Genomic DNA, 13978 nt, shown 5'->3' with positions numbered 1-13978 from the left:
ATACTTTTATTTTTGGTACTTGCCGATACCGAGTACCGATACCAAGCAAGCAAAACACGCGCAACGTGTGCACGTATTTGTGCTGGTGCAGAATGAGAATGAATAAGCAGCTTTGCTTATCAGCTCGCACACATCAGCTATACAGGCGTTAATACTGAATGTTTAACATTATATTCATTGCATACATATACTTCGTAGACATCTTTAATCTCTAATAACTCCTTTCTGCTGTCTGTTTTCAATGTTTTTTTATGGCACTTATCACATGCTATGTGGTATCGGCGTTTGGTATCGGGGCATTTTAACGAGTACGAGTACAGGAGCTCAGTATCGGGCCCGATACCGATACCAGTATCGGTGCATCCCTACTGTTAACCGATGATTACAGTTGGCTTCTTTTCATTTTAAAATAAAATACACTAATCTGACCAGCTCTATCATTTATGAAACGTTCGATGAGTGAGACTCATGAACAGGCTCTCAAAAAGCCAACTTTCTCTTTAAAAAGTTCAGTTTAGTGCTCTTCATCAGAAAGCTGGCTTCATGAATAATTCATAGCTTTATTAATGAGCTTATGGAGCATAGTACAGTAATGCAGCTCTTGAATGATGCTCTCCTCTTCTATAAAGCACACCAAATAAGTAACCCGAAATGAATGTGTGCGTTTGCCTGCGCTCTGAATTAATAATTAAACCGCTGACCTGTATGACTTTCAAACTAAACATCCTGCATATACAAACACAAATTTATTCGGGGTACGGTATACCAAAACTTTCCAAAAACAAATGACTGGAACACTCAAAGCTGCAATATCACAGCATTAAACGATCATAAAGACACTTATAAAGATCAACAGAATGTCACGTATCATTATAACTGTGATGTCATAATAAAAAACTATTCTCACTGCTTTGAACAATGACTAAAACTTTGTGTAACAGGCACTTCTCGTGTTTATTGCCATCTTACGGTAAATCACTCGTTGTATTCTTCAATTGCAAGTCACTTTGAATAAAAGCATCTGCCAAATGAATAAATGTAAATGTAAATGTCTCGGAATGTCCTTCCCACAATGTGACAATGTTTCCTTATAGAACATATGGTGATAAAGTCCTCACACTGTCCATCAGCCTGTCCTTGACCTGAACTCTTCTAATTTCACCTATAGACTATAGCAGAGGAGAGTGGACCGCAGTCTTCAGGATATGAATGTACATTACTTTCCAGAAGTTCGGGGTGGGTAAGATTTGTAAATGTTTCTGAAAGAAGTCTCTTCTGCTCACCAAGGCTGTATTTATATGGTTATAAATACAGTAAAAACAGAAATACTGTTAAATATTATTACTATTTAAAATAACTGTTTTCTATTTGAATATATTTATTCCTGTGATCAAAGCTGAATTTTCAGCATCATTACTCCAGTCTTCAGTGTCACATGATCTTCAGAAATCATTCTAATATGCTGATTTACTGCCTCAGAATAATTTCTGATTGTTATCAATGTTAAAAAAACAGTCTGTTTCATATTTTTGTGGAAACCATTATTTTTTTTCCAGGAGTTTTGGATGAATGGAAAGTTTAAAAGAGCAGCATTTATTTGAAGTAAAAATCTTTTGTAAGATTATTCATGTCTTTACTGCCGTGTTTGATCAATTTAATGTGTTCTTGTTGAATTTAAGTATGAATTGCTTTTAACAAAAATGAGAAACTTTATAGATGAGAATGAATAAAACGGCGGTAGATCAAACTACTTTGCAAAATGTAACAAATTAAATACAAAAGGCAATCATTTCTGAATCTGATTGCATATTATTGTGACGCTGCTTGAAAAAAAATAAAAATACACCATGCTTACACAAGCAGAAGAAATACTGTAGTATAAACCAAAGTATCATCAAATCTTTAAAAAATATTAGGATTTCTGCCATTTAACGAGGAGAACAACAACGTGCAGTAAACGGTAAAACTGTTTGCACTACAAACCAGTGTGTTCATAATGAGGATAATACATTAAAATAATATGACACACCAACTTTCAATATCAAGCAAAAAAAACAAATGGCCCATTTTTACAACAAGAAAAAGCTGGATAAAACAGATAGTTCCGGTCCTTGATTCTGATTGGTTGAGCTGCGTTCGAACCTGTTGTAAATTACTCCACGAACATACACCTTTGTTTACTTCTGTGTGTTGCTCGGCAATCACTTTGTTGCAACCACAACTAATGGTGGAAGAATACTGTTTTTATTATCGTTACACTTTATTTGCTCTGTTTTATTTTGTGAAACATTACTACGTATATGGAATAACCGTTTTATAAAAGCGATAAGCCCCGTGAAGCCGTGGTTTACAGTGAATTTATAACAGCTAAGGGGGTTTCCGCTTCGCGTCGTGCCTAACAACGCCCCTTAGCTGTTATAAATTCACTGTAAACCACGGCTTCTTGGGGCTTATTGCTTTATTCACTAGCTATATCTCACCTACGTAACTACGTAACATTTCATGAGGTCTAAGACTGTAGATCAGTTACAGCTTCACGTACATCGTTTGATACCCTGTAAAATTATTTATTTAGTTAGTTTACAGCAAAACATTATTTCAGTCTTTGAAATTACATGTTTAATTCAATGAGTTACTTGCCGTTTCTTTGAATATTTGTGAAATATATTAGTAATTTCTAAATTATGTAAATCCGTTTTTTTTTCCCCGTTTAGTAAACAGCATCTGTATTCAGTGGTATATAAAGGCTGCTGCACTCAGGATGACGTTTCTGAATTCTGATGGCATGCATGCATTAGTTTATGCTTCTCCGTTCGGCCCATAATGCAACATGTTATCAGAATTCTGACGGCATCGGTGGCCGAGTGCGCACTGATACACACGCATGCATACAAACACAGTCTGATCAGCGGTCTGATATAACACTGCACTTTCACTGAGTAAATAGCCGTCTCGCTGCTGAATAATGCATTGAAGAGCAGGACGGGTCCGTCAGACTCCACTAATACAACCACAACTACAGAAATCCACAGTGCAAAGTTTAGATGAATTCTAAGCTAAAGGAGCTTTAGGTTTGTTCACAGGGACTGCAAGCAGTGATATAACCAAATAAATTCACAACGTTATAGGAATAGTTCACCCAAAAATGAAAATGAGCTCAAAATGTACTCATCCTCAGGCCATTCAAAATGGGAACAGATTTGGAGAAATGTAGCATTACATCACTTTCTCAGCAATGGATCCTCTGCAGTGAATGGGTGCCGTCAGAATGAGAGTCCAAACAGCTGATAAAAACATCACAATAATCCACACCACTCCAGTCCATCAGTTAATGTCTGGTGAAGTGAAAAGTTGTGTGTTTATAAGAAACAAATCTGCCATTAGGATGTTTTAACTTTAAGCCATCACTTCTGGCTAAAATATGAATTCATAATCCATAATAACACTTCCTCCAGTGAAAAGGTTCATCCCCTGTTGTCCTCTCACATCAAAATCCACCCACAGATTTGTTCAGAACTTCTTTGGACTGTTTTGGCTTGTAAACAGTGCTTGATCTGGGCAGATTTCTCTCCTGATTCAGATGAGACCATTTTTTCACTGGAGAAAGCAATATTATGATAGGGGACTCATATTTTAGCCAAAAGCAGTGGTTTGAAGTTAAAAACGACTTAATGATGGATTTGTTTCTTACAGACACACAGTTTTCCTCTTCATAAATCATTAACTGATGGACTGGAGTGGTGTGGATTACTTGTGGATTATTGTGATGTTTTTATCAGATGGACTCTCATTCTGACGGCACCCATTCACTGCAGAGGATCCATTGCTGAGCAAGTGATATAATGCTACATTTCTCCAAATCTGATCAAGAAACAAACTCATCTACATCTTGGATGGCCTGAGGCTGAGGACATTTTCAGCTATTTTTTTGGGGGTGAATTCCTTTAAGGAAAACGAATTCAGCCAATCAGAAATGTACTTTACTATGACATCACAAACAACTTAAGGTGACATCAAAAGGTCACATAAGGTAGTTTTGGTAACATTGTGTAACATATGACTTTAGTAAGTATACAGGGAAACATAACATACTGTTAATGCATACTGTTAATAGTAATTTGTACGCCATAGGAACCCCTCTGCATTTCATCTGTGTCCTGCAGGGGGTGCTTTATCTGCGTCCTGCATGGCTCCCAACGGTCCGGTGCAGTAATGAGGACACAGGGCAGAGGAACCTGCTGTCCTTTGGATGTAATTTCACACTGCGCTCCCATTAAACAGGTCATCTTCTATCAGGAGCTTCCTCAAGTGTCCAGAGCACATTTTCCAATATGACCATTTCAATAACGGCCTCCTGACTTGATACTAACAAAGCAAATCCTTCAGACAGTTGACCGAGAAAAACAGAGCCTGCTTCCTTATCGCTATGTGCCAATTATCGACTTTTTAAAAGGAAATTCTAGATCATTTTAATTTCTAGAGGTTCATTAAACTGGTTTTCCAAATAAAGAAGAGGATTGTTTTTGTACGTTTAGATTTGGAACAACATGAGCGTGAGTAAATGATGACCGAGTGTTCATTATTGGGTGAACTGTCCCTTTAAGACCCGGTTTGTCACAAAGTTGAAAAAGTCCATTTTAATTTTGAGATCAAATTCAAACATACATTCACTGTGAATAACCCTGATGTCTATTATTCAGCATGTAACTGTTTCACAAATGAGCTGGATATTAGAAATCTCTTGTCTGGGACAATATTTCTCAAGTATTTTTCTTTTCCATCCATATGCACTGTGAAAATACATACTAGCATTCAAAATGTTGGGGTCAGTTGGGTTGTTGAAAAAAAAAAGATACTTTTATTCAATGAGGATGCATTAAATTGATCAAAAGTGACAGTAAAGACATTGATAATGTTACAAAAGATTTCTATTTCAAATAAATGCTGCTCTTTTGAACATTATATTAATAAAAAAATCCTGAAAAATAATGGATGTAACTTTTTTCAACATTGATAATAATCAGAAATGTTTTCGGCATATCAGAATGATCTCTGGATCATGTGTGTGTGTGTGTGTGTGTGTGTGTGTGTGTGTGTGTGCAAAAGAAACAATATTGAATCTAATCAAATTGCAAGCTTGTGAATCATAATAAAATCAAATTGTGAATTTGAAATGCCCAGCCCTTTGTGAATATCAGTCGATTGAAAAAAAGCCTTTTCGTGGCCTGACATTATTTTGGGATGAAGGCAATTTTGACTCCTTAAAGAGCTTGAAATATAAAAAAATAAAAAAAATGTCCTGCTAAAATGACAAAAACACACAACAAAATTACTAAAACTGAAACTAAAATTTAAAACAGAAAATCTAAAAATAAAAACAAATTAAAATATTAATAAAAACTATATAGACATAAAACAAAAACGGATAAAAATGACAATAAAAAAAACTAAATCACTAAAATTTTAAACAAATTCAAAATATTGATAAAAAAATTAATTAAAAGATGTAAAAATGACTAAAACTTGGACTATAATTAAAATAACAAACAAAACTAATTCAAAATATTAATAAAAACAAAACAATTAAAATTAAAAACAAATAAATAAACAAAAATGACAAAAACGCATAGAATTTCTCAAATTTAAAAATAAAAAAAACAACTAAATATAACATTAAAAAGGAATTCAAAATATTAAACAAAACTATAGACATTACAATGTACTGTGGCTGATATATATCCAACTGCAACGCAAGCTTGTAAATCAAAATTCAATCAAATAGAGAAATGAGTGTTCAAACCCAGCCCTAATCAGTCAATAACAGTAGCACCAGCTCTCATGGTCTGATATAATTTTGAGATAAATGCAAACATCTACACCTCGACAACATCAAATTTTGATTGTTTTTAGGATCCAGAAAGGCTGTTTGTGAAGGATGGAGCCGTTCAAAACTATACTGGACACAATGGCAAACCATTTCCAATCATCTCAATATCAGCTGATCATCTGGTGCAGGATCCCTTCACAAGATCGAATCACTGGAGCGGTAAATGTTATGTGACTAATGACTCGAGAACTGAAGGGAAATTACATCTGGATATGTTTCACATCAGCATATTAGAATGATTTCTGAAGATCATGTGACACTGAAGACTGGAGTAATGATGCTGAAAATTCAGCTTTGATCACAGCAATAAATTACATTTTACAATATATTCACACACACACAAAAAAGTGTTCATATTTCACAATTTTTACTGTATTTTTGATCAAATAAGTGCAGCCTTGGTGAGCAGAAAAGACTCTTCTTGTTTTAAAACCACTCATTCTTATCTCTAAGGAATAGAAGTCTAACATCAAACTTTATTGTCAAGTGTTTAGATGTGCTAAGTGTTTTTAAGTGTGTTAATAACACTCCAGATGTCTGAGGTAAAGTGTCTTAAGTGTTTGGTAACTACTAGTCTGACATTCAGCCACTAAAAAGAGTAAATCTGGTATTAGACGTGTGTGGGACTTCAGAAGAGCTGAACGTTCAGGTGTAAAATTCATTAAATTGTTCAGGGTTAAGAATTGAGCGCATTAGAAGACTTCAGTGTTTAGGTTGTTTCTTCTAGACAGCAATGAAATGAAAGAGCGCTTAAGGCCATTTGAGGAGTTTCACATTATGTGTTTGATGTGTAAATTGTTACGGCGTTCAAAACATGGAGAGTCTGCTTCACTAGAGGTGATTGATGTGAGCGGCGTTACGCAGCTAGGCAAGGTTACACGACTTTACAGAGCCTGTCAGTCAGTCTGCCGCTCCTGGTGACTGACGTCTGAGTGGATCTGACCGCTGCTTGGCACTGATCTCTGAACGCCGCAGTCTGTCTGCACGTCAAAACAGCTGCTGATAACATCTGAGCTGAAAAACTGCTAGAGATATTACCTTTCTGCTCGCAGGGTCGATTACGCTCAGAGTCCTCACGGACGGCAGTGACGCATCTACCGGAGACGTTATAATACAACACAACAGCTGTAAAACTGTTTATTAGCTCTTGATTGGACCAGTGGGACTCGCTCGACCTGCAGCGCATGCATGAATATGAGTATGCCAGGGTTATCATAGTTAACTAAAACTAGAACAATATAAAACCTTTCTCACACGAAACTACATTTTGTATAATGCTATAAAAAATTATATTATAGGAGGGGTAAGCGATTTCTGGTAGCCAATGTTGACATTTGAAATCACCAAAACAACCACGCCCCTACCCCAAAAGTGTCTCGCCCCTATTTTGATAGCTCCGCCCCACACATACGTACGGAACCCAGGCAATGATTAGTTCTGAAACAAAGCAAAACCAATGTTACACCGTGTCTACACCGGACGCGAGTGGCGCGGCGCGACAAAATACTATAGAACTCATTATAATCAGTGATGCTGTCTACACCATAGATATATATACATATCTATGGTCTACACTGGATGCGGCGTGGCACGACACGACAAATCCCCAACAGAAAACTGCTGCTGGGTTCTATTCATGACGTACTGACACAAATTTTAAATGATTTTCAACGGTCACTTTGTCGCGTCTACTGTAGACAGACTTTAGCTGTTGTGGCGCAGACACGGTGTTACTCACCTATCGAGAAGAAAGAAAGCAACCTCGGCGTCCGATCGCAGGCCTTCCGCTCCTTGAGTTCTCTCCAGCTCTGGAAAGCTGATCCGATGTTTACACGGGTCCTACTTCTTGGCTTATTACCTTAAGCATTCTTTTGTTCCGCAGACGTTTTGCTCTTTTGTTTTTTATCCACCATCTCTATCTTTCTGTTGCTCGGCTCGGCTAATGTCTGTCCTGTGCACTGAACGCTCTCTCCTCCACATCATGAGTAGACACGCCCCTTACTGCTGATTGGCTACAAGTTTGTTTTGCTATTCGGCCCGAATCAGTTTTCTAAAGCGTATTTGAAAAATCGCTTACCCCACCTTTAACCTTTAAAAACAAACAAAAAAACCCTTTATTTCAGCCAATTGCCAACGCATCAGTTCTCACTTTCATTTATTTTCATTTAATAACTAAAACTGAATAAAAACTGTATAGACATGGACACACAAAAAAAACAACAGAAACTGAACAAATAACAAAGAAACTAAATTATTAATAAAAACTAATATTAAACAAACATGAATAAAATGACAAAAACACACAACAAAATTAAAACAACTCCAAAATTAAAAAGAAAAGAGAAAATATACAAATACGTCTACCTTAAAATATCAATACTATCAAATATCAAAAACACAACAAAATAAATGAAACTGAAGCGAAAACAGAAAAAAAACAATTCAAGAAAACTATAAAGACGTAAAAAAAAAAAAACTTATAAAAAACAAAAAACACAACAAAATGACTAAAATTAAAAATTAAAATTAAAACAGAAAAAATACAAATGAAACAGAAAATGCAAATTCAAAATATTAATAAAAATCGTATAAACATATTTAAAAATATATAAAATACAACAAAATTACTAAAAATCAATTAAAATAAAAACAAAAATATGAACATAAACTAATTTAAATATTAATAAAATTATGGACACATTAAAAAACTAAGAAAATGACAAAAACAACAAAATTACAAAATTATTAAAAGAAAAATTCAAAATAAAATACAAAAATTGTAACTAAAATTAATAAAGTCTGGCAAAATCAGGCAAAAAGTCTGATCACTTAGAAAAGTAGCAGCACAACTTTCCTCAACAACAGTTCATAGCACAAACTCTAAAAGCTTATGGGTTTGTTACAGTCACTAACCGTAAGTATGAGCGATAGCTTCTGCAAACAGCACTAATAATGTTTGTTAAAGCTCTAATTAGCGCAGGTCAGAGGAATAATCCCAGGGTTTGAACAAAGAGGGATTTCTGCTGGTTCAGAGTCAAACGCTGTTGTTAAATTATATGCTACAGTGCTTAAAAGGATCACCATGGTAACAGCGAGGAGAAACCCGCAACAGCAGTCATTAATAACCCAGATATACTGTACTGGGGAAAACGCAGAGAAATGAAGCAACAGCAAACTTACTTCTGCTGCTGCAGGAAGTGAAATGAATCAAAAAGTTAATTTATATGAAGCACGAGGGAGCACATTAAAGCCAAGTACTACTCACTGCAGAACCAAATGACCTCCAGCTCCCCCTCTCTGGATGTCCAGCTCCACCTCTGAGTGAACTAATGGGTGGAGTTATGTTTAGTGATAGGGTAAGGGGTAGGGTTAGGGAGTGGTTGGGTGTCTAGTTCCACCCATTACATCCAGCGAGGGGGAGCTAGAGCTCCAGCTCCTCCCATTTGGCTCTGCAGCAAGCACCCTCTCCATTAAAGCAGAACCGCTGCTTTCCAAACATGAAAACGCCATTTACCCTGCAAGCACCGCTATTACAATCAAACTATAAAACACTGCATATGTCACGTACTGTATATCTAAGAAAGTACATCTCGGCATGTCTTCTGCAAAAATGAACACTTTGAAACAAGCAACATACTTAAATACAATATGGTAAGTAACTAAAACCACAAAAACATGAAAATAATTTACATTTTAAAGATTAAATTTAAAGGAATTAAATACAAAATGCAAAATTATAAATAAAACTATTTTACATTTTATTGACATTATTTTAAAATAAATACATAAATAAAAACAGATGACGTTTTGGTTTAAGTATTTGTAATTTCCTTAATATTCATTCATTCCTTAATATTCACTTCCAACAGACTCTAGAACAGTGGTCACCAACCTTTTTAGGCCCAAGATCCCTGACCTCGGCCTTTATGAAAGACAAGATCTACCTATTGAAGAATTGATAGAAAAAGACATCCCAGATTGTACTTCAAATTTGAGGCCTTTTACTTAGTATTTTAATTAGTGATGCGCCGGTCATAGCTGATTCAGAATTCAGATTTTCTTTCTTTCTTTTTTTTTTAACTAGCGAAGTGGATTCTGATACTGATACTGATTTTTAAGCAAATGTATTTATTGGCTATTTGCTTTATAACAAACAAACTGGCTTTAAACAAAAATATCTAGCCATTTGAAATTAGAGGCAACCACTGCATTTTAATCACGATCTGCACGGGCAGTTGTTTTTGATTTGATTTCGATTAATTTCAGGATTTAAAACAAAAACAGAATGGTCTGACTTTAGGTGTTATTTATTTATTTGCTACATAAAACATCTGCACGAAACAAAAACAGCAGGTCTGAATGAGACGCACTCTCTGACAGCTGGTGGCGCCTGTGAACAGGGTTGCCAGCTTTTCACAATAAAAATAGTCCAATCGTGTTTCGAGGGGGGTTCCCCTGTAAAAATCGCATTCCGGGGGTAAAATACACGTTTTTCGGCGGGGATCTTCAAGTAAAATTCACATTCCAGGGAATAAATATCACGTTATTGGGGTCGCTTCAACCTGCGGACCTGAACAACAACCCACGGCAACAGTGTTAAGTAGCCCGATTCCGGGGGAAAACCGCGGACTTGGCAACACTGCTTATGAACCGACCACACTATAGCGTTTCCTTGTTTACCGCTGTAAACAAAGCAGAGCTGCGCTTCATACGGAGGAGAAAATGCCACTGCCATCGAAACTTTTCTCAAGACAGTACCCTTCAGTGATACATTAATATAACCCCATAAATGATATTAATATAAACAATTATATTTATGCATGTGTATTTTATTCACATCTCATTTCTATTATCTGTGTGTTGTTGTTGTCTCCGTGTACTGGAAGCTTGTGACACTATAACAAATTCCTTGTATGTGCAAACATACTTGGCAATAAAGCTCTTTCTGATTCTGATTCTAAATGTAATGCATTTTTGTACGTATTTTACTGTTTTTTTCGGGATCTGCTGGGACAGTGATAAAGATCTACCAGTCGATCGCGATCGACGGGTTGGCGACCACTGCTCTAGAACATCTAAACAGCAGTTTTGAAGAGCGCAAGGGTCACCTGTTAGCAGGAGGAGCGTGTGTGGTGTTGAAGCACGATACATACTGTAGGACAGAGGAACGTCCAGGTCGCCCTGCCAGGACAGCTGCCCGAGATCATCAACAGAGTGCTGCGCTGCAGAAACACAAACACACACAAACACACACATTAACACAGCTCATGCTAACATATGCACATACAGCTGACAAACATGGAGAACTTCACCGTTGGCAAGTATAAAGCCAACATCAAACAGTCCTGAACATTAATATAAACCATTTTTGCATGTATTATTCGTCAAAGGTTGTGCTTAAATGTCATCGACCAGAGTTTCGATCACAATTTTACTATTTTTACTGTATTTTTGATTAAATAAATGCATATGTAAATGTACCCGCAGGTAAATTTACAGCCGGAGGCTTGCCTCCCTTCGGTCCATAGACTTTCTACAGAGACCCTAAAGCGTGCCGTGACTTTTCTGGAGGCTCATTGAGATGAATGGGGGGGAAGTCACGTGAGAGGAGGCAATGCCTCCGTCACGCTATAATTGGATATGATTGGATGTGATTGGTTTGTGTGATAAATCTTGTTTAAGCAAGATTTTTGATCTTGTTTTCGTGCCAGCTCTCGGCCTGAATGAAGAAAATGGAGACAACAATTGACAACTTATAAAGTAAGTAAACAACTCTCCTGCTTAGATATCACTGCTTTGTGTCACATCAAAATGAAATTGAAATGACTTGAAAACATGATGACTGTGTCGGTTTTAGTGTGCATTTAGCTTGATGAAATGAAAGATGTATCTTCGTGCCTGTGACAAAGTTTACAGGGCTTTTATGACGATGACCCGAAAATATGTTGACTATTAAAAAGAACAGCTGACCATCAGTTCACAAATAAAAAAAACGGAGTGTCTATATACAAGTGCAAATAGCCGCCCTGTTGGCAGAGGCTATTTATACTAACTCCGCCCATCAACATGTGTTTACAAAGCATTACAAAATACTATCATCTAATAACAGCTCCAGTGGCGCAGATGGTAAACTACATGTGGAAGTCGTTTTTGACGCGATCAACCGCGTATATGATATATCCAACAGGTTTTTTCGAATCCGCGTTTTGCCAAACTTTTTTTTCTACTTTTTCAAATCAGATATCACGTCGTTGTTATTGTTATTATTGCATACTCTTTTATAATGTACTACAATACTGAGGTGTAGATAATTGCCACTATCTGCAATAAGTAGCATAAATAGCAGAAAATCATGCTAGGTGTAAATAGAATCTATAGCTATTTGCACTGTGTAAACATTAAGTGTAACAAGGACATGAATAATATATATATTAGGGATGTGCGGGTCTAGTCGACTAAACGGTACAGCTCCTACTAGTCGACACTGAAAACAATAGTCGATTACACGACAGAAAAACAAAACATGATTTTATCATTCAAATTACCATCATTTTAACATTGCATTTAAAACATTTTAAATAACAAATGAAAATAAAACGTTTGAAAAATAATACATTATTTTTTTAAAGTTTATCTGGGCGAAAACTACATATTTACCTGAGACCTCACATGCGTTTTCTTCGTGTCATTTGCAGCCAGTTCAAAAATGACCATGCGAAAGATGAGCAAGGTGTGGGATTATTTTGAATTAGAAGGAAACAGAAAAATTTTGTGTAAATGGTGTAATGTCAAATTGTCTTACAATAACTCTACTGGAGCTATGCGTAATCATATTCAATACAGGCACGTAGGCATTAGCTTAGAGTCAATCAAGTCATTCACTACAACCCGCCGGCGCTGCGATCCCATCCGCGCCGTCTATTCCTCTAACAAAGACCCACTTCGGTGGTGGAGCGGGATGTCCAGGTGCTTTCTGAAACTCTATCGGCTTTCTTTTCGTCCAGGTCGCCCTGCCAGGACAGCTGCCCGAGATCATCAACAGAGTGCTGCGCTGCAGAAACACAAACACACACAAACACACACATTAACACAGCTCATGCTAACATATGCACATACAGCTGACAAACATGGAGAACTTCACCGTTGGCAAGTATAAAGCCAACATCAAACAGTCCTGAACATTAATATAAACCATTTTTGCATGTATTATTCGTCAAAGGTTGTGCTTAAATGTCATCGACCAGAGTTTCGATCACAATTTTACTATTTTTACTGTATTTTTGATTAAATAAATGCATATGTAAATGTACCCGCAGGTAAATTTACAGCCGGAGGCTTGCCTCCCTTCGGTCCATAGACTTTCTACAGAGACCCTAAAGCGTGCCGTGACTTTTCTGGAGGCTCATTGAGATGAATGGGGGGGAAGTCACGTGAGAGGAGGCAATGCCTCCGTCACGCTATAATTGGATATGATTGGATGTGATTGGTTTGTGTGATAAATCTTGTTTAAGCAAGATTTTTGATCTTGTTTTCGTGCCAGCTCTCGGCCTGAATAAAGAAAATGGAGACAACAATTGACAACTTATAAAGTAAGTAAACAACTCTCCTGCTTAGATATCACTGCTTTGTGTCACATCAAAATGAAATTGAAATGACTTGAAAACATGATGACTGTGTCGGTTTTAGTGTGCATTTAGCTTGATGAAATGAAAGATGTATCTTCGTGCCTGTGACAAAGTTTACAGGGCTTTTATGACGATGACCCGAAAATATGTTGACTATTAAAAAGAACAGCTGACCATCAGTTCACAAATAAAAAAAACGGAGTGTCTATATACAAGTGCAAATAGCCGCCCTGTTGGCAGAGGCTATTTATACTAACTCCGCCCATCAACATGTGTTTACAAAGCATTACAAAATACTATCATCTAATAACAGCTCCAGTGGCGCAGATGGTAAACTACATGTGGAAGTCGTTTTTGACGCGATCAACCGCGTATATGATATATCCAACAGGTTTTTTCGAATCCGCGTTTTGCCAAACTTTTTTTTCTACTTTTTCAAATCAGATATCACGTCGTTGTTATTGTT

At 36.7% G+C, this 13978-nt stretch overlaps 1 protein-coding gene across 1 annotated transcript in view; it reads right to left on the bottom strand.

Annotated features, from left to right (window-relative positions):
• Window positions 1-6761: 6761 nt before the first annotated feature.
• Window positions 6762-13978, bottom strand: part of LOC107601557 (uncharacterized) — a 41184-nt gene continuing 33967 nt past the window's right edge. The window contains exons 5-8 of the mRNA XM_016293791.1: window positions 12819-12938; window positions 11041-11109; window positions 9153-9213; window positions 6762-6981 (exon numbers count right to left, since the gene is read on the bottom strand). Of these exons, the coding sequence (XP_016149277.1) occupies window positions 6762-6981; window positions 9153-9213; window positions 11041-11109; window positions 12819-12938 (470 nt within the window). The remainder of the gene's footprint in view (window positions 6982-9152; window positions 9214-11040; window positions 11110-12818; window positions 12939-13978) is intronic.

This window comes from Sinocyclocheilus grahami, unplaced genomic scaffold (assembly GCF_001515645.1).
Source record: "Sinocyclocheilus grahami isolate Dianchi unplaced genomic scaffold, SAMN03320097.WGS_v1.1 scaffold307.1, whole genome shotgun sequence".
NCBI classification, from domain to species: domain Eukaryota; kingdom Metazoa; phylum Chordata; class Actinopteri; order Cypriniformes; family Cyprinidae; genus Sinocyclocheilus; species Sinocyclocheilus grahami.
This window is presented reverse-complemented; position numbering and strand designations above follow the sequence as displayed.